The 22,556-nt window shown below is 40.4% G+C and overlaps 1 protein-coding gene across 1 annotated transcript; it reads left to right on the forward strand.

The window, feature by feature from the left end:
* Nucleotides 1-2,700: 2,700 nt before the first annotated feature.
* Nucleotides 2,701-4,172, forward strand: LOC115763866 (probable palmitoyltransferase ZDHHC24). The gene has a single exon (XM_030706642.1). The coding sequence runs from the start codon at nucleotides 2,825-2,827 to the stop codon at nucleotides 3,788-3,790; it is 966 nt and encodes a 321-aa protein (XP_030562502.1). The 5' UTR covers nucleotides 2,701-2,824; the 3' UTR covers nucleotides 3,791-4,172.
* Nucleotides 4,173-22,556: the final 18,384 nt, after the last annotated feature.

Raw genomic sequence — 22,556 nt, forward strand, 5'->3', positions numbered from 1 at the left:
ACGCCACGCCCCAACAGCAACCTCTCGGCAAATGTATACTTTATGCAAAAGGCAAAAGCGCACCTGCTTTGACAGCAGGTGAAAGCCACAGTTAAGCGTGGAGCGTGCGGGTGTCGTGGGTGGGTTGGGGCCACCGCAAAAGTCAAAGTCAAATGGCGAACCGCGTGCTCAACGAGTACTACGCATTCCGAATGCTTAGTTCAACTTAATAATTCATAAAAATTTATTCGAAATAGACAGCATTTGTGTCGGCGTCTGTTTTGTTGTCGTTGGCTCGCTCTCAGTTCGAAACCCTCCTCGCACACCGACCCGACCGCCACCTTTGACCCCAGCATTTACAGTGCCCGCCCGAGGCAGCTGTTTGCTGTTTTGTATTTGAGAGCAAGCGTCAAGTTGCATATTTTAATATACCCTGTAAATGCAAAATATGTTCAAGTTGGGCATATAGTAAGTGTTGTGTTGTGCACAAACAAGAATTGTCGTTGGTCAATTCTTTTTCTACAAATTGTTTTCTGGTTCTATATAAATACAAATCTTTGTTGCCTTAGATAGAATATCGAATATAATGAAAAATAGATAATAGACATATTTCGAGCTTGAAACTAAAGTCGTGAAGAGATTCAATTTAATATTCTATTCTCAATACAAATAACTTCTTATAAATAAAATGTTTCTAAATGGCAGCTCCCGACTAGGGGAAACCCTGAACCCTCTTCTTCGAACATCAAATGCATATATATATTTTATTTTAGAAGCTATGTGTCAAGTTTGGTGACTCTAGCTCTTATTATTTACCAAAATTGCCCAAAAAACAGGATATCGATATCGATTTTTATCGATTGCTTGAAAACGGAGTAAGCTATCGATTATCGGAAACAAACTCGATATGCGCGGGAACTAGGAGCATCTACATCTATAGGTTCTGAGATCCTTGCGTTCATACATACGGACGGACGGACAGACAGACGGACGGCCGGACGGACGGACATGGCTAGATCGACTCGGCTATTGGTGCTGAGCAAGAATATATATACTTTATGGGGTCGGAGATGCTTCTGCCTGTTACATACATTTGGCTTTCGCACAAATACAATATACCCTTATACCCATTTTTAATGGGTTCAGGGTATAAAAAAACAGCATTACAAAGTATATTCTCACTTTAACCCATATACATATTTTCACGTATTTTATGATTTTACATTAAATTTCATGATTAATTATCGCAATTTTTCTTTTGACTGCAACTCTAACTACAGGGCATCTCCCAGTCGAGCACGCTTAACCAATGCATGCTTACTTATTTTATTTATGTGTTTATGTATTTTTCAAGCTTATTTTTCCTTTAAATAAAATGTAGAGCAGCTGTAGTGAAACTAGGAATAAAAGTAACATGCAGCAGTCATATCAATTTAGAAACACTTATATTTAAATATGCATGTGTACATATATAACGCATTGTGGCCTTTTATTTTCTAAGCGGCTTTCAACTATTTTTTTTGATATTAGAAATTTGATATAAGACTTGTTCTTCTTTTTTAAAAATACTTTTTGATATAGTTCTGTCAATGCATTGCACACTTTTCACACAATGTCTGTAGTTGAGAAATTAAAACAAATAAACAAAATAAATTAAATCGATTAAAATTTACAGAAGCCGCAGGGCACAGCTTAAGCCTGACAAACATAGAAAGTGCTTAAGGATAAATGGTTTAATATGTGAAAATTTAACAGATATATTCGATACAAATGCGGCCCAAATAAGTTATCTTTTATCTTTTCTATTTTTGTTTTGTTTCCCTGACATTGGTTTATGTAGCCATATAAATCGAGGGACTCATATGGTCCTATCAATTGATGGGTACTACTTACTATAAATGAAATTCAGTCTATGAAATGAAAAAATATTATATATATAATATATATAAAATATTTATAAAATATATTTTGTTTAGTTTTATTTAGAGAAGGGTATTTAATGATATCCGAAATTTATTATACCCTGAACCCATTAAAAATGGCTATAAGGGTATATTGTATTTGTATGTAAATGTAAATGTATGTAACAGGCAGAAGGAAGCTTCTCCGACCACCATAAGAGCAAGAGACTTGAAATGTAGATGCTCCTAGTTCCCGCGCAGATCGAGTTTGTTTCCGATAATCGATAACTTACTCCGTTTTCAAGCAATCGATAAGCATCGATATCGATATCCTGCTTTTGGGCAATTTTGGTAAATAATAAGAACTAGAGTCACCAAACTTGACATAGCTTCTAAAATAGAATATGTATATATATATATATATTTGATGTTGGAAGAAGTGGGTTCAGGGTATCCCCTAGTCGGGAGCTCCCGACTAGAACCTCTTACTTGTTTTATATTATTAAACCCAGCTTATGGATTGAGATTTTGAAATGAAATTAATGAAAATAGAGTAAGACAATTTTTGAAATTGATTGCATTGAAAAGGAAGGCGTAGTATATTGTATAATTGTTTTCGCAAGAGCTGCAATTGAAATTTTCTGAGCAATAATCCTTTTAGAATGACCATTCTGATCGAACAATATAATTGCACAAGGGTAAGCAGCTTATCATTTTCAAAAGAATGAACATAAATATCATTTTCATTTCTATCAGATTTGATTTGACTGATGCGATTAAGCAATCTGTTCCGAACAAAAGCAACCCCTAGAAAATCAGTAGAAACCAAGCAAACCGAGCACTTGCTCAAATAATTTGCAAAAACATTTAATCCAAGTTTTTATCTCGCACTTATTGTGGTTTTTTGTTCTGCTATATTTTAACTTTTGGTTTTTGTGTCAGCAATGGTCAAAATTCCCGTGAGAGTCCTGAGGCAGGTGTGCCGTTCAATCATCTACCTGGAGACAAGCATGTGGCGCTTCATCAAGCAGCATCGCGTGCGAATAATTCGGATACTTCATCCCCTGTCGGCAGCCCTATTGCTGCTCGCCGTTGGATTCTTTTTTATTTACGAAATGTTTTACATACTGCCCGAGATTTGTGACACGTCCGGCATATTCTATAATTTCAATTGGCTGCTCTGCGCCTTTCTGCTCCACAATATTGCGGGCAACATGATCATGTGCTGGCGCACAGATACAAGCTTTATGGTACTGCCCAAGAGTCGACAGCATCCGCTACCAACGGAGGCGCATCTGTGGCACTTGTGCACTCACTGCCAGATGCTGGTGCCGCCACGAGCCTGGCACTGCCGTCTCTGCAACTGTTGCATGCTGAAGCGGGATCATCATTGCAATGTGACGGCCAATTGTGTTGGGCATCTCAATCAGCGCTATTTTGTCGCCCTGTTGTTCCACCTTAGCCTGGGCTGTGGCACTGCCTTCGTCTACAATGTGTACCATCTGTGGAGCCAGCGCCAGGTCTTGTTTAGCGATCCCATTGGTTATTTGGGCCTATCTATGGGCTTGCGGTCCCTGAGTTTCCCGGGTCACAACAACAATGATCCCACACTCGATTCCAAATTGACCTGGCTGATCATAAATGGCGGCGTAATCAAGCTCAATATTTTCGCCATGATATTGGCCAGTTCGCACCTGATCCTGCAGTTGATCATGATTAGCCGCGGCAGTTGTTTGTATTTTGTACGTGATCGTAGCTACGATTTCGGCTTTTGGCAAAATCTGCAGCTGGTGTTGGGGAAGCGTCTGTTCTGGACCATGTTGTCGCCGCTTGTGCCCAGCCCCCTGCCCCACGATGGCACCCAATGGCAACAGCATGCTCTGGAGCAGGGGGCCAAGAAGCCCGTATAAATGGATTCATTTGCTTCAGACACGTTTCCTGAATTCCCGATTCGGTGTGGGGCGGCAAACTCTGAACTGTATTCACATAATATATGTACATTTGTTTTATGCCCTGACCGAAATCGAGTTTAACGCCTCATTTAATCGAGCTATTCGTGTTCTTATTGCCTCAGCTAATTACCAGGCGTTGGGTGGCTGGTGCTCTGATAAGGCACGTGGTGCAGCCACGCGACAACATTTTATCTGGAAGCTGTCTGCAATTAACTATTCTCTATACTCTACCTTTTTGTGTGAAACTTCGTAAAGCAACTAAACTATGTGATGGTCATCGGTTCGAATGCTGGGTCAGAGCTAACAAAATGTAAAAATAAATGATTTGCAAAAATGTAATCAATGGTGGTTTTATAAATACAAGAATATATTTAAATACTAGAATTGTATATACAAAAACTATGTAAATATACCGCTTTCACAAGGGAGTTTTAATTAAGACGTGTGTGTTACGAATTTAAAAAGATTTAAAAACTTTTAAAATAATCTCATATAAACTTTTAAGCGGAAAAGGTATGCATATTTCGACGCAGTCTGAAATTCTTAAATTCTTTCATCTGCATAAAATTCAGCCGCAGTGGAGGCGGAAAGAAGAAGACAGATTGTTGAAAGGACATTTTGCCAGATATTGGTTGCTAAGCTCCCCGGGACTGACTGCACCTTTAGCCACCTTTCTGGCGCAGTCGGAAACACTTGTCAAGTGTCAAAAAATCTCAAAAACTGTTGAAAAATGACAAAGCCAGTTGAGAGTCAGTCAGGAGGGGCTGGAGAGGGGCCGCTCGGCCAGAATTAATGATGCTGCATGTCAGTGACAAGCCCCGAAACATGAAATCAAAGTCCACACTTTAAAGGTCCGTTTGCAGGGGGCGCGCCGCGGCAGGGCTGGGCGAGTGTGAACGTTGCATGAAAAATGTTCCGAGGTGTGAAAACCGTGCCAGGCTCTAAACAACATAATTGCCAAATAAAAAAGTCGCCGCCGGCTGCGTTGATGACGCCGCCCCAAAGCTTGACCATTAATCAAAATTGAGGGGCCAACAGTCGGCGAAAAATGTTGGCGGAAAAATGTGAAAAACAGACAACGAACTGCCCTACGAAATGCGAAATGCGCCATCAACACTTTTTGGCAAATCAGCAGATCGCTGCGAAAATTGACTGTGCACCAACTCCCTCCACTACACCCCTGAATGGGGCTACAGCTTGTCTAAACAGCGCTTAAGTTTCATCACCAGCTCATGCACCTAATCCTAGTTTAACTCATGCTCGACGAATAACCGAAATGGCGAGCGCTGATTGCAGCGATTCCAATTGTCAATTGTCGACTTCCGGTCACTGTTCAATGGCGACGCTTCCGCTTGCACTACTCGCGTCTGCTACGTGTGCCTGGACAGCATTTCTTAAAGTAAAAACAAACTGTCCAGGCAGTAGAAGCACATGAATAACGAGAAGAAGGGTTGCACTAACCACAAACCGACCAAGCATTACCCTCACATTTGCAGCCAAATAATCATACGCCGCATTGTCCCAGGCCTGTCAAATAGAAAGCGAGAGAGAGTTGGGGGCATATGCTGTGTTCTTATATTTGAATGTGCCGTCAACGTTGCATCAGAAATGCGATGCAAGGAAAACTTTAAACTGCGGGCATTTTGCTGCTGGCCCACAGAGGAGTCGCAGTCCATGAGCAGATAGCAGATAGCAGCCACGGCATGAAGTGAGGCATAAGTGAGGCCTGGCTGGATGCCTGCCTGGCTAGATTCCTGGTTAGTTGGATTCCCGCCTGGATGCCTGTATGCCTGTTTGGTTGGCCTCAGCTTTTGCCTTTCGTTTCGTTTGCAGCGCTAAATTTGCCGCTGAGCGACGACTGCACAAAGGACATGACAAACAGACGAAGATGGGAACGGGCAAGGAAGGGGATGCAGATGGGGACGAAGATGGGGACGAAGATGGGGACGGAGATGCAACTATGCTGGCCGGGATCATGGGGGTCATTGTAATCATAACGGTAATGTTGACGTTGCCTAGCGCACTGTGAGTATTTCTTTTTATACCCTGAACCCATTGAAAATGGGTAAAAAGGGTATATTGTATTTGTGCAAAATGCAAATGTATGTAAAAAGGGAGCATCTCCGACCCCATAAAGTATATATATTCTTGATCAGCATCAATAGCCGAGTCGATCTAGCCATGTCCGTCCGTCCGTCCGTATGTATGAACTCAAGGATCTCAGAACCTATTAAAGCTAGAGATAGATGTAGGTGCTCCTAGTGCCTGCGCATATCGAGTTTGTTTCCGATAATCGATAACGTACTCAGTTTCGATAAAAATCGATATCGACATCCTGTTTTTTGAGCAAATTGGTGAATAATAAGAGCTAGAGTCACCAAGCATGATATGTTCCTTCTAGAATATTATATATATGTCTTTCATTTAATATCTATCGCCACCTCTCCGCTACCACCCCAGAGCTATAAATCAAGCTAATAACCAAATTTTATTGCCAACCAATTTAAGCGACAATTTAAATGCGATTGACTTTTTCAGATTTAGCAAAATTCTATGGTACAATAAGATATACTGTAAAAAATTTCATAAAGATCGGTTAAGAAAAAACAAAGTTATATGCATCTGCGCAATTGGATGGGGCAGCAGCCTTAACAATTTCTGTATACATGTACACACACATTCATGCGTATCTGCTTCGCATTCTAACAGCATGGTAATTGCGACTTTTTTCTGTAATGCTGTTTTAGTTCCTTTTTTTATCATGAGTACTTAATTGTTGGTGTGGCTGCTGAGTAGAGGCATATCAAGTGGTGCGGTCTGTCGCGAGTTCTTTTTATTTTCATTTATTTGGTGTTGGAATAAGAGGGTTCAGGGTATTCCCTAGTCGGGAGCTCCCGACGAGAACCTCTTACTTGTTATCTGTAAATTGTGTGTGCGGGAGTGTATGTGAGCGTGTGCCCCCGCACAACGCAATTCATTTCAAAATCTAAAACTAAACGGAAAAAATGCGCTGCGAGGTCGCCAAATTAGTCAAAAATAATGTTACGGAAAAATACAGGGTGCCTCTGCTGCTGTCTCTGCTGCTGCTTCCGCTACTGCTTCTGATGCTGTTTGGTTTATCTCAGGAAACTGTTTCGTTTATAAGGTCCCCCGACTTGCCTCTTGCCCCAATCCTCTACAGCAATTTTGGCAGCCAAACAAAAGCAATTGACTGAAGTTGCCGCCGTTTTCTGCCTTCTGCTGCTGCCTTCTGTTGCTGCTGCTCATCTAAGAAGCAGCGCTGCCTGCGTCGCTGCTTGCTGCCCTCTGCTGCAGCTGCTGCTGCTGCTGCCTCTTGCGCTGATGGACAAATGAAAAACCAGCCGCAAAAACTGAGCAACAAAGCAGCTCGCGACAGTTTTTGTGATTTTTCGCTTTTGTTTTGTTTTTGCTTTGCAATTATTTCCCCTGCGGACTGTAACAGGGGCGGCTTTTCTTTTAGAGGGTTGCTGTTACGTTGCGCGCTGCTGCTGCTACTGCTGCTGTTGCCCTGCCACACCTACCCCCGCCAACCATACATACCTTTTCGCACATTGCACGCCTCGCTGACTCGCATTAGACACGAGCATTATCATCCACATGCCGAACGGCTTCCACAGCGCGTGGAGTGTGCGCGTCGTTAAGCCCGTTCAAAATGCCCCACCCCCCAACCATTTCTGACTCACTCACTCCCTTTTCCGGCAGCTAATCCCACATGGGTTTTGACAGGCACAAGTTAGGCAAACAGACAAACAACTGACAGTCCCAGGCGACAACTTATCACTTTCCACCTAATTGATATCAGTTTCACTTTCAGTTCCAAAAAACTTTTCCCAGCCCCCAGCCGCAGCCTCTTTTGACAGACTCTGCTGAAGTGCAGGCCATGTAAATCCGCTTAAGGCAAAGTGAACTCATAAATTATTGATTTGATTATGTCACCCCGTTTGACCAGCCACTCGACCAGCAACTACAGCAGAAGCAGCAACAGCAGCAGCAGCTGTTGGCCAAAAGTATTTGCCTGTCGCTCTCAAGCCTTTAACAGGATGAACAAGCGATTACGTCTTGCCTGGCACTCAATTGTCAGATTCGATTGGGGTGGGAAACTGGCATCAAAGTGCTGACGGATAAGCTATCATATCAACAGTCTTTGGACGAGCTGAGCCTCTGGATACAGCTGTACAGATGTAGCTGAAACTCGCATCGGTTTTTTGTACCTGTGGCATTTGAATGCATTATAAATGATGACAGGCAAAAACTGGCCACCATTTGCTTTATTGGCCATTTGCATGCATTGAGTAGCTGGCCTACTATTTATAGCTATGGTCAGCAGTAGTACACTGGAAAATACCAGCAAACAAATTGGAAACAGGTAAGATGTTCTAGTCGGGAGCTCCCGACTAGGGGATACCCTGAACCCTCTTATTCCATCATCAAAAAAATTAATAAAAAAAAGTTCCCTTGGCAGGACTCGAACTCGCAACTGACCGTATTACTTGCTGTCGACTCTACTCAACAGCCACACCAGCAAAAAAAAAAAATAATACTTTACCCGGTAGGGGCTCGAACTCGCAACAGACCGCACCACTTGATATGCCTCTACTCAGCAGCCACACCAACAATTAAGTACTCATGATAAAAAAAGGAACTAAAATAACATTACAAAAAAAAAAAATGCAATTACCATGCTGTTAGAATGCGAAGCAGACACGCATGAATGTGTGTGTGTACATGTATACAGAAATTCTTAAGGCTGCTGCCCCATTTAATTGCGCAGTTGCATATAACTTTGGTTTTTCTTAACCGATCTTTATGAAATTTTCTACAGTATATCTTATTGTACCATAGAATATTTGTGTATTCTGAAAAAAGTCTATTGCATTTAAATTGTGGTTTAAATTGGTTGGCAATAAAATTTGATTTATAGCTCTGTGGTGGTAGAGGGGAGGTAGCGATAGGTATGAAATGAAAGATAGTTGAAATATCTATAATATTCTAGAAACAACATATCATGTTTGGTGGCCCTAGCTCTTATTATTTACCCAATTTTCTATAATAAGCAGGATGTCGATATCGATTTTTATCGATTGCTCGGAAACGGAGTAAGTTATCGATTATCGGAAACAAACTCGATCTGCGCGGGAACTAGGAGCACCTACATCTAAAATTTCAAGTCTCTTGCTCTTATAGGTTCTGAGATCCTTGCGTTCATACATACATACGGACGGATGGACAGACAGACAGACGGACATGGCTAGATCGATTCGGCTATTGGTGCTGATCAAGAATATATATACTTTATGGGGTCGGAGATGCTCCCTTTTTAAATACATTTGGATCTTGCACAAATACAATATACCCTTATAGCCACTTTTATGGGTTCAGGGTATAAAAATGTGTGTGTATAAAAAAATGTTCATGTATTTTTTTCAACTAGCATATAGCCCGGGACCAGGTCTTGATTGCATTAACACGTTTGATTTTATATAAAAAAATATATACATATATATTTAATAAGTTCTCCAACAGGCCAGCTTTTGTGGGAGAAAGAATATTATATGAGTACATTACTAAAAGAACAGAAGATATAGAGCGCGCATTTGACCAAGAGCAGGACAAAGGAAGGGAAAGAAACTGGAAGAGAGCGAGAGAACGAGAGGGAGAACTGGAGTCAAGGTACTTGCAAGCATTAGATAATCAGTACAAATTGTTAATATAATATTTATTTATATTCTATAATATTTATTATGAAATCATAAAATCCTTTAGGCTAAACTTGCATTCATGAGAATCGCAAAGTAGGGTAATATTTAAAAGCACGTTTTGCTGCCTTTTGAGGGAGGGAGTTACCAGTAAAGTAAAGCAAACTTGGTCAACTGTATTTTTTGTTGTATTGCCAAGTAGTCATAGTTTTTTTTAAGTGCATTCAACTGAGCGACCTTCGAGAACTAAACTGGTTACCTGTGCTTTGCCATTTTCATGTGTTTCGTGTGTTACGTTTTCCCATTTCATTGCGTGCTTCTTATTTTCTCCGGTTTCCTTCGGCTGATTGTGTGCCATTTGTGTGCCTGCCACGTCAGCGACAACGTCAATGGCCACGGGAATGGGAATGGGAGTGGGAACGGGAACGTCATAAGCATCGTGTGGCGCGTGCCTTCAGTTAAGGATTTCTATCTGACTTGCTGGCGTTCTGCTCTGAAATCTCCGTGGCCCGGCTTACTTGCCCTGGTAAACTATGATAATTAAAGCGCCTGACTGCGCCCCGCATGGAGATGCGGTCTATGCTGTGCATATTTTCGAGTTATCTCGAGACCAGCTTAGGAGCGGCAGCAACAGCTGCAGCTCGAATGGGACGTGTTAATCATTTGGTCGTGGCGCACGTTTCGTCCTGGTTACCATGGGTCATTTGATGGCCAAAAAACCCTCGGCCTGGGCAGTTGCTGCTATTGGCATTTATTTATTTGTTTGCCTTTTTGTTGACAGCAATTTAAATGCTTCAATGGACTCAACGGCTGACGGAGCGCAAAAAGGGTTCTCGGCGCAAACAAGTTTTACCTCGTAAATTAATTTCATGCGCCCCGCAAACAAGCGCAAGCTACAAACTACGTGTGGGATGTAGAGAGAGTCGGGCGGAAGAAGAAGGAGTAGAAGTGGCACACTTTCTGCGTGTCTGCTCAAGAAAACGAAGCACACACAAATTAACAAAGGCCAAAGGTCAGGCCTGAAGCCTGGTAGTTCCATTAATTACGAAAAATCTTTCAAGGACAACAGCTACAAAAACAACAACTAGCGATTGTCCTCACCGCAAAATACACATTAAAAAGCCAAAATATTTTGTTATATTAATTGCTTATTTAATTTTCAGCATAATTGCATGCATTATAGAACTTTTTTATTTAAGCAAAAAAAAATTATTATTTGCATATTGCATAAAAGTGCAATAATTTAACAGATTTATAACTTCTTTTTTTTTTAATTGGGCGGCAGCTTTACATTTGTTTAAATTGTGCTGAAAACCCATTTGATTTATTAATATAAAACTATATATATATATATATACCTTTATATGTGTACCAATATATTTGTGTGTATGGCTTATATTTTGAAGCTCTATTGAAATATAAGCTGAGCACCCGCTGAAAATCCACGGAATTGATTACAATTTAGCGCTTCATAAATTGTTTTAAATATAGAGAAAATGTGAAATAAATATGCAATAAAAATGCACCAATCGGCATATTTAAATAAGCATTATTTTATGTATTTGTTGGCAGCTGTGCATATAAAAATGTTTAAAAATGGGTTTAAAAAAGTTGATTAAATATCATGCGGCAACTCTCAAAAGTGGGACGAGTTCTCGCATTTATTTTCAACTTAATATATTTTTTAAAAATAACAATTTTTTGCCGCGTCTCAATTGATTCACATAAATTATAAAAAAAAATTAATGGAAACAAATTTGTAAAAGCCCTAAAAAATGTTCCAAAAAAGGTTGAACTGTTCTAGGAACACATTTTGCAAAGGTCACAGAAATAATAAGAAAGCAATTTGAATTGCTTTAAATAAATTTGGGAAAAAATGTTGTGAAGGTTACAATAATAAAATGTAAACTAAACAATATGGAAAAATTATTAAGCTTTTGATATGTAAAAAAATAAAATATAAATAAAATGTTTAAAAAAAATTAAGAATTAAAATTTTGCAAAGGTCGCAGAAATGATTTTGAAAAGTTTTCACTTGATGCTCACTGTAAGTTTCTGTACCTTGAAGACATCTTCTCGGATGCGCATCGATTGTATGTATACATAGATAAATATGTGTGATGTGTGTGTGTAAGTGTGTTTGTTTGGGCACAGAAATCATTTATCTTTTCCATTAGCGCCGTCTTTTTAGACAAGTTGAGGCTTGGCGTCCTTTTAGGCAGCCACCTTGCCAAAAGTTGATTTATGCCTCGCTGACTGCCTGATTTTCCATATGCCGCTCTGCCACGCACGGCCCAACCTTTTCCGGCTGATATCTTACTCCGACTTCGATTCTGACTCCCGTTGCCATTGTTTGTAGCGCGCGTCAAAAGGACATGTGATTTAATTTGGTTCGATTAGAAAATGCCAATTGCATGGGTAGATCGAGGGGAGGGTTGCTGGAGTGCAGGATGGGAGTTTGTCATGGTTGACAGATTTATGGAAGTCAAGCGCGGAGCAGATCGAAAAAATTAGAATGGCTGAAGCTCATCAAGTTACGCCTCAGATGCCGACAGCAGCTGCTCTGCAGCACGCATGCTGCTGTGGCATGTGGCAAGCTCACGCTATACGCCACACGCTACACATTTGTATTCGTGTATTTGTATATTAGGCGCTCGGCTACAGCTTGATATCCGGTGCGACGCCGGTGCCAAGTTTGTCGACTAGACTATGAAAAGGACATCTCGTCCTGGCTCAGGCTCGGTTCCAGACATGCAACTGTCACGTTCGCCTGTTGCGAGTGCTGTCAACTTTATTGGCCCAGCTGCCGTCGCGGCTGTTGCCCTTATCGCTCGTCAATTTTGGCCAAAAAGTTTTGGGACCAACATATATATAAATTTTGTTTTTTTATTTTTGGCAACTTCCCTCCATATGGAGTACGTGCATCCATTTCCGAATCCGCTGTCAATTCATTTTGCTGTGTGGCCCTAACGCAAAGCTCATTGGCCATGCCCATTATGCAACGCTTGCTCTGCCCAGTTGTGCCCTGCCCAGCCGCTGCACGTAGCAGCCGCCCCCTTGGGGCATGTGGCAAGGTCGTTAAACGCTCAGCGGACAATTGAAAAATTAACAGTATTTATTTATGATGAACAGTGGGTCCACACACACCAACACATATACCCTCACACAAAACCTCAACCCCCCTTTAGGTGTGTGCGTGCCGCGCATGCAAAATGCTCTCAATCCAGAAGATTTTTAAATTGGCGCGGAAATTGCGAATGGCAAACTGACGTCACGGCAGCCAACAAGCAAATTGGTTGACCCTGCAGAGGTGAGGAGCTGACAGGTTGGAGCCTTTGGGTTGGTTAAAAAAAATATGGAAAAGTAGAAAAAACGTGGGAAAAATCAATGCAAAAATTATGGAACATTAAAGACATAAATAAAAAATATAAAAAACACAAAAAAAAAAAAACATAAAAAACGTGGCAGAAGCGAAGAGCAAATAAAACGAGGAGAAGGGAAAAATTGAGCAATGAAAAAAACAACAAACAAGTAAGAGATTCTAGTCGGGAGCTCCCGACTAGGGGATACCCTGAGCCCTCTTCTTCCGACATCAAATGCATATATATATTCTATTTTAGAAGCTATAAGTCAAGTTTGGTGACTCTAGCTCTTATTATTTACCAAAATTGCCTAAAAAACAGGATATCGATATCGATTTTATCGATTGCTTGGAAACGGAGTAAGTTATCGATTATCGGAAACAAACTCGATCTGCGCGGGAACTGGAGCACCTACAACTAAAATATCAAGTCTCTAGCTCTTATAGGTTCTGAGGTCCTTGCGTTCATACATACGGACGGACGGACGGACAGATAGACGGACATGGCTAGATCGACTCGGCTATTGATGCTGATCAAGAATATATATACTTTATGGGGTCGGAGAAGCTTCCTTCTGCCTGTTACATACATTTGGCTTTCGCACAAATACAATATACCGTTATACCCATTTTTAATGGGTTCAGGGTATAAAAAGGCACAGGAAAAAGAAAAATCAAATGGAAAATGTTGCAAGTGGCGTAAGCGAAAGCATTGAGGCGCTCGTTTATTTAATTTTTCGCGCGATTTCAACATTTGCCGCCGGTCAGCGCAAGGGACACGCACACAGGACGCACACAAACTGGACACGGCACAAGGATAGAAACATCAGTTAAATGACCGCAAGGAACATCAGCCTGGAGTGGGGTGAGCGGTGTGCTTGTTAGCTAAGTGCGGTGGGGTGTGAAGTGCCATGCAAATAAAACTGATGGCGCAGGCAGGCACTTAAGGGTTGCCACTCACACACACACACATACACGCGCACACACACACAGAAGATGGCAAAAATTACTTAGTTGCTTTGATGCCCCCTCAAGGTGCAACATGTGTGCCACCAAATAAAATTATGCCACAGCAACTGCTTGCAAAATAGCTAAGTTACTCACGCATACACACACACACACGCTTACACGCAGTATTTACAAATGTATGCAAATGTACGAAAAATGTATTGAATTTCCAAAGAGAATTTGTAAGGAATTCACCAACAATATATATAAATGCGACAGCTGAACGAATGCCAAATAAAGGCCAAGTGCTTTAGCTGGGCTTATACTTAAAAGTCGGTTAACAGAAGCTTAACAGCAGCTGTAACAGTTCACAATACAATCCACACACACACACACACAACAGTGCAGGAGAAATAATTGTAAAACAAAAACAAAACCCATGCAAAAAATCATAAAAACTATCGCGAACAGCTTTGTTGCTCAATTGATTCACATAAATTATAAAAAAATTAATGGAACAAATTTCTAAAAGCCCTAAAAAATGTTCCAAAAAAGGTTGAACTGTTCTAGCAATACATTTAGCAAAGGTCACAGAAATAATAAGACAGCAAGTTTGAATTGCCTAAAATAAATTTGGAAAAAAATTTTGTAAAGGTTACAATAATAAAATGTAAATGGAAAAATTATTAAACTTTTGATATAAAAGAAAAAAATATAAATAAAAAACACTTAAAAGTCGGTTAACAGCAGCTGTTACAGTTCACAATACAATCCACACAAACACACAACAGCACAAGGAAAATAATTGCAAAACAAAAACAAAACCCATGCAAAGAATCATAAAAACTGTCGCGAACAGCTTTGTTGCTCAGTTTTTACGGCTGGAATTTCATTTGTCCATCAGCGCAAGAGACAGCAGCAGCAGCAGCCGCAGCATTCGGCAGCAAGCAGCGACGCAGGCAGCGCTGCTTCTAAGATGAGCAACAGCAGAACGGCGGCAACTTCAGTCAATTGCTTTTGTTTGACTGCCAAAATTACTGTAGAGGATTGGGGCAAGAGGCAAGTCGGGGGACTTCATAAACGAAACAGTTTCCTTAGATAAACCAAACAGCAGCAGAAGCAGTAGCAGAAGCAGCAGCAGAGACAGCAGCAGAGACACCCTGTATTTTTCCGGAACACTATTTTTGACTAATTTGGCAACCTCGCAGCGCACTTTTTCCGTTTAGTTTAGGTTTTTGAAATGCGTTGCCCCGCACACGCTCACATACATTCCCACACACACACATGTACAGATAAAAAGAAATACTCACAGTGCTCTAGGCAACGTCAACATTACCGTTATGATTACAATGACCCCCATGATCCCGGCCAGCATAGTTGCATCTCCGTCCCCATCTTCGTCCCCATCTGCATCCCCTTCCTTGCCCGTTCCCATCTTCGTCTGTTTGTCATGTCCTTTGTGCAGTCGTCGCTCAGCGGCAAATTTAGCGCTGCAAACGAAACGAAAGGCAGAAGCTGAGGCCAACCAAACAGGCATCCAAGCATCCAGGCGGGAAACCAACTAACCAGGAATCTAGCCAGGCAGGCATCCAGCCAGGCCTCACTTATGCCTCACTTCATGCCGTGGCTGCTATCTGCTATCTGCTCATGGACTGCGACTCCTCTGTGGGCCAGGAGCAAAATGCCCGCAGTTTAAAGTTTGCCTTGCATCGCATTTCTGATGGAACGTTGACGGCACATTCAAATATAAGAACACAGCATATGCCCCCAACTCTCTCTCGCTTTCTATTTGACAGGCCTGGGACAATGCGGCGTATGATTATTTGGCTGCAAATGTGAGGGTAATGCTTGGTCGGTTTGTGGTTAGTGCAACCCTTCTTCTCGTTCTTCATGTGCTTCTTCATGTGCTTCTGCCTGGACAGTTTGTTTTCACTTTAAGGAATGCTGTCCAGGCACACGAAGCAGACGCGATCAGTGCAAGCGGAAGCGTCGCCATTGAACAGAGACCGGAAGTCGACAATTGACAATTGAAAATTGGCAATTGACAATTGGAAACGCTGCAATCAGCGCTCGCCATTTCGGGAGTTCGTCGAGCATGAGCCAGAGCAGGATTTGTTGCACGAGCTGGTGATGAATCTTAAACGCTTCTAGACAAGCTGTAGTCATTCAGGATGTAGCGAGGGGAGTTGGGGCTTAGCCAATGCCCAAAGCGATCTGCTGATTGGCCCAAAAGTGTTGATGGCGCATTTTTTTTCTGTTGGAGGCGGCAAACAAATGCTCTTCGGCAGTTAAGATGTGGCACGGACGGCGGCAGCTGTTCCATGTATCAATATTTCATTTCTTGGCCCTGAGGCACAGGCAAAGTTCGTTGATTAATGGACTTCGCCTAAGCCGTCGGCGTATTTTGTTTATTGTGAGTTGACAAAAACTAATTTACCATTTATTGCAAAACACTTTTTTAGTTACTTTGTTATCGAGCAACACATTTGGACTGAAGTCAAAGGAAGTAGAAGACTTGCGTATACTCTACAAAAAGAATTGGTCTCATTTGTGTCTGTTGGAGAATCTCATGGGACATGGCATAAATAAAGAGCATCCGCTATAATAGGAATATTTTGATCATACGTAGCATGAAATTTGGTGATAAAATAGTATCTCAAATATCTATATTGCATTTTACTTGCTTTAACAGACCTAAAATCAAATATAAAGCTAAATACCATTTTGGCAATCCCAGTGTATGGCGCAGGGATAATCGATTTTGCCAGCTTTGTCGATTTTTTTCGCTTATAATTCTCAAGTGGTTATTGCATCGGGTTAAGCAGAAGGGCTTGAATATTTAGAGAAAATTGCGAGAAGTCAAGCCAAGCAATCGATATCGATACCCTGTTTTTTGGGCAATTTTGGTAAATAATAAGAGCTAGAGTTACCAAGCTTGACATATAGCTTCTAAAAAAGAATATATATATGCATTTGGTTGCGGAAGAAGAGGGTTCAGGGTATCACCTAGTCGGGAGTTCCCGACTAGAACCTCTTACTTGTTTTTATTTATAATTATCCATTTCGACTTGGTTAGATATTTAAAAAGAGAAGACAATAAATGTTCAGACAACATATTTTTGTTAAGTATAAGAAGGTATGCAAGTTGAGAAAACTATCTACTGTGGATATATTAACCATTTATATTATTTCTTATCCATGCAATTTCAATTTTATTAAATTTAGTAAGATTACGAAACAGCTAAAGTCGCTTTTAACTTTGTTCTACTTGAATTTACATAAATCTGCAAAATTTAAACAAATTAGTTCAGTTGAATTAACTCGCTCGCACACACACATACGGGCACACTCACATACACGGATATACTCACACACACAAGCACAAGCACAGCATGTAGCAAATCTCAACAGTTGAACTAGGAGTAAAATTCATCATACGCCGCATTGGCCGCAGTCGACGTCGACGTCGCTGCCCAATGGCGGTCGCTGTCGGCGCGGCATGCGTGGCATGTGGCTGCGGTATGCGGAGCATTTTGAGGGCAACGGGACGTGAGACGGGAGCACACAGCATGCCACCGACGACAGTTGAGTTACAGAGTTCGTTGTTGTTGTTGCTGTTGCCTTTTTTTGTGCACAATTGGCGCTTTGGCCGGGTGCGTTACATTTGGGGCGATTTATTGTTGGAAATATTATGTATGCTGCTTATTGAAATGCAGGCAAGACCCGAGAAAAACCCCTTTGGCTAGCCACACCCCCCGCCCCAAAACACAACACAACAGCAATAACAAACAACAGCAGCGGCAACAGCGGCAGTGGCAGCGGCAGCAGGATTTGCTGCCGGGCAAAGCAAATAGCGGCACTTGAAGCAGCCGTGTCTTGCAGTAGGAAGCCCTGCACAACCCTAAAGTCTACCCCAGACCCTGCCACAATATCCCCCTCCCCCCCACCCCTTGAACCATTCAGTACCCGCTGCTCTTGCCCTGCAGCATGAAGCGCGGCAACGCCTCCTGCTGCCGCTTTTGGCAGCCACACTATAAATATAACATTAATTTTTATGTTTTCATATTTAGCAACGCTTCAGTAAACACGCACACACTTGCAGAGTCAGGCAGTCAGCCTTATTGCTGTAGTTTTAGATAGAGCTCATTGAATGACGTTTATGAGCGATATCGCTGACGCTGGCTGCGCAGTTAATGCCGGCGTCGACGTGCGCAACATGCGCTGTTAGGGCCATTAACAGAGCTGTTAAGGGGCAGCATCCAAAGCTGTTAGAGCTGGGCCGCTGCTGACGGCAACGCCGACGTCGCTGTTTGTGCCTTCTTCTATTGTCATTTGGCACATGTGAAAATTTACCGTTACTTCTTGGCCGGCGTTTCATTCATTCATTCGCTGTTTACATTCCGCTTTGTGCCCATGCACATTCTTGTGGGTCTAACGGTTTTTGTCAATGTGCCTAATGTAATTTAAATTGCATTTACCGAATATATAACGGGGCCACAACGTATTGCTGTTGTTGTTGCTGTTATTCAAGAAGAAGAGGAAGTTAAAGGTGCTCAATGAAATATTTAAAATAAAAACATAGTGAATAAAATACGGCAAAGATACAGAAAGAAACCCATGAAAAATAGTTAAAGAAATATCTAAGCAAATTGAATTGTTTGAATAACTCCCAGCCAACTGATAACACTATGCTTATAGTGTTATCAAATGCTTATTTGTGCTAAATAAATAAATACATGTAAAGCTTAGCCGGCCCAAAGCTTGCCCAAAATGCATACAATTTTTAAAATTTCTTAGAACTCCCTGTTAAAAGTTAAAAATAAAAATAAGTATTGGTCGAAAGCAAAAAAAATAAATATTATATGAAAATAAAATAATAATACAAATAAAAATAATAATAATAATAGTAATAATAATAAGAATAATAATAATAATAATAATAATAATAATAATAATAATATTAATAATAATAATAATAATAATAATAATAATAATAATAATAATAATAATAATAAAAATAATAATAATAATAATAATAATAATAAAAATAATAATAATAATAATAATAATAATAATAATAATAATAATAATAATAATAATAATAATAAAAATAATAATAACAATAAAAATAATAATAACGAGAAAGAAAGGATATCTTCGGCACGCCGAAGATCTAATACCCTTGCAGACCCAACTTTTTTATAATGCTTATAGTGCTTTGCCCGTATCTAAGAAGCACAGGGAAAATAGTTAATGCCGAGTTTGGGCAAGATATCTTGATAAACAAATTGTTTTTTCATACAACAACTTAATTTTCGACCGATCGTTCCTATGGCAGCTATATGATATAGTGGTCCGATCCAGCTGGTTTTCACATATGTGCTGCGTGCAACAGAAAGACGGACTTCTGCAAAATTTCATTAAGATAGCTTTAAAACTGAGAGACTAGTTCGCATAGAAACAGACAGACTAACGGACGGACATGGCTCTATCGACTCGGCTGTTGATGCTGATCAAGAATATATATACTTTATGGGGTCGGAGATGTCATGTGCGTTACACATTTCACGACAAAACTATAATACTCTCTGCAAGGGTATAAAAATAATAATAATACAATATTATTATAAATACATTTTTTAACCATAAAATACTTCTTTGTTTAAAACCAAACACAAAATTCTTTTGTTTGACTTTTATAAATGTTATTAGTAAAGAACACTTAAGTGTCTTCCCCTGATGACTAACCTGCTATTCTCAAGCAGGTGTCTAATAGATGTTTGAGTTCCTATTAAGCATTTAGTTCCCTATCTAGGCACTCAACTAACGGTATCGTTATAAGTAAATCCCCTAAAGAATCGACTTCCGCTCCCAGACAGACCTATAGTTTATGTATTTGCTTCGTGGGTTTACAAAAGTAATAACTAAATAAATAAACAAGCCAGTTCGAGATTTCGATTTCCACTTTTACTTAAAGGCTTACGTGAGAAAAATTACAAATATTTCAATATTTATGAACTGTTAACTAACAATTTAAGCTGATAAAATGTCAGAGATCAAGGTTAGAACCAAGAGCTGGGGGTTTGAACCACTACAACAAATCAAACTCTTATTTTATTGTCAAATCTTTTTCTATGTCTATCTCTGTTTCTATATGTATTGATGGTTATCAATCTGTTAGCAGATAGATGTTATATGGCAGATAAACCTCAACAAAGACTGGGCCACTCGACTAACGGTAACAGTGGGTTGGGGGTGGGGGTGGACAACTTAAACACACGTCCACAGCGATAAACTGCAATTAAGTGTTGTGCAAAAGAAGGGGTGGGGGCTAGTGGGTGTTTGCAGAGGCTCATTAATATTGTTGAACGCGATTTGGCAGCGATTTTTAACGCCGGCAATTAGAAACACCAGCAAATTGAAAACTAAACAGTGACGGCTGCGACTAAGTGATAAAGGGGATGGGTAAGGAAAGGCGCGAGGTGGTTAGGAGGGCGGTGGAGGGGGTCTGTCAACGGCAAACACGCAGTTTCATGGCGGGTGCTTGAAAAATGATTTACACACGCAAATCATAAATTATGCAGTTCAAGTGGATGACAAATCCAGATGTTGATGAGGCCCGGAGAGGCGAGAATTTGGCTATATCATCTGTATTAATCGTTGGGGGCAGTCCATTTGACCTGCCTCTAGTTGCGATTTCTCGCACCTAGCCAGCGGAGGTACTTATCACTCTTATCGGCCGACGTCACATTTCAGTTTTTCAGTTCAATTGGCTCAATTTGAGCCAACAAATGCTAATATCTCCGAAAATCAATTCAGTTCGCGTCGGTTATTGCTGGGCATCGCACCGCCAAGTATCTGTTCGGGAATTCACGGTTAAAGCTGCTAATATCTTAACTCTTCACTTATCATAGCTGACGTCTTTCCGTTTCGCATTTAATTAAAAATTATTTTGCAAATTCGATAAAAAAAAAGTGGATAGATATTTCTATATATATATAAACTCTAGTTCCTCATTAACAATGTATTTTTTTGATTTTCTGAAATTAATTTTTGTAGTGCTTTGTTGTGGCCAAGGTTAGTATTTCGTATTAAAGATCACGCGATCGAGTAGGTTATTGACTTTAAGGTACTTCAGAAACTTTGAAGGGATTGTGCGCAGTATAAATTATAGGCTGATTGTTCGATTACTTATAGATACGATATGTGATAAGTTCCTCGGGTAACCCACATGCTATTAATAATATATATCAATGATTGTCATCAGCTAAAGAACTTTCTAGCCTATTCCTGCAATTTAAAATCTGTCCACGTTTTTTAATGAACTGAAAGAATTATTAACATGCCGCATTTATTCACTAAGAAAGTATTTCTCGAGAACATCCAACTAATATGTAGGTTGCATTATAATGTGCAATACGAATCACAATAATTACAAGCATAAAAAAACTCGGTTATTTACTATAGTTATGATAATTTAATTCCATATTATGTTACTTAATAATGATTAATTATTGTTCTTATTGTTTACAAAATTCTTACATTTTAATTTAGCCCATTTCAGGCTCTAGGAATATATTATATTTGTATATTTTAAAGAATTCCATCCCATCATCATCATCAACTATTAGGCAATAGTTTTGTATGGTATCTTTCGCTCTCTTTCTTGTCCATTCACAATTAACTAATCAGCACTTCATTCACAATTTGATAAGCACGACAAGTGTGACCAACAGCAACTATAAATAAATTCTCTTTTTTCCACATAGCAAAAATAGCTAAATATTTTTAAAACAGGCCTGATGAAATTAGCATGGATTTCTTTATTTATAAAAACAAAGTGTTGATAGCAAAAATGCCCAACCTCTTAATTTTTCCCACGCTCTTCTTGCGGCTCATTAGCTTATCAGCGCTGATCCACTCCCTTTGCAGCCTCACAGATAACTAATTCCACCGAATCGCTCGTGCAGGCTCGAACTCACCATGCTCAGCAAAGCTCACCACGCTTGAAAGAACTGCAGATGGGAATGATCTGTGAAGAGCAACGAAAGCATCACCGAAGAGAGGACGGCAGCTACAGAAATTAGCGGCAGCTATCGCGTGCTCTTACACATACATAAACGAAGCAAATACCTCTCGTTGAGTTCAGGTTCGATTCTTGGCGCTGTGATAAACCGTTTTGAAGGCAGCGCAAAAAAAAAAATCAACAAGAAAGAGCGGCTTTCTAACACAAGACGAAGAGTAAATACTCTTGGCTTGCGATATTCTGTATATATATGGGGAGAAAAGTGAAGTTCGCAATTATTTTGTACGGTAAAGCTAGATATATTCTTCCAATCGAGCTATATGCTATTGAGTTTGTTGACCGATTGGTCCGTTAGTACATATACCAGTAACCGGTAACCGATCCGGCCGATTGCAACATGTATACGGAACTGAGTATATATGAATATGTACTTTATAAATAAGAAAGGTGTCTTCTTCTAAACGTTACACTTTACATGACATAATTATAATGCCCTAACGCAAAAGTATACAAATTGAGCAACTAACAGACAGCATGCGCAGCGCGCTCTCAAACAGGTGGGCTATTGTGGGCCGGGCAGCTGGAGGGGGGTGGGTCCATTTTTATTGGATGGCAATTCGCTTAAATGTGCTGGCGAATTCTCAAGACGCATTCAGTTGAAAACCGCGCGTT

Source organism: Drosophila novamexicana, unplaced genomic scaffold (assembly GCF_003285875.2).
Source record: "Drosophila novamexicana strain 15010-1031.04,08,12 unplaced genomic scaffold, DnovRS2.1 tig00000770-arrow-pilon, whole genome shotgun sequence".
Lineage (NCBI taxonomy): Eukaryota > Metazoa > Arthropoda > Insecta > Diptera > Drosophilidae > Drosophila > Drosophila novamexicana.

Excerpts from the sequence above, each read along its gene's own strand:
- LOC115763866 (XM_030706642.1), top strand. The coding sequence starts at position 2,825 with ATGGTCAAAATTCCCGTGAGAGTCCTGAGGCAGGTGTGCCGTTCAATC.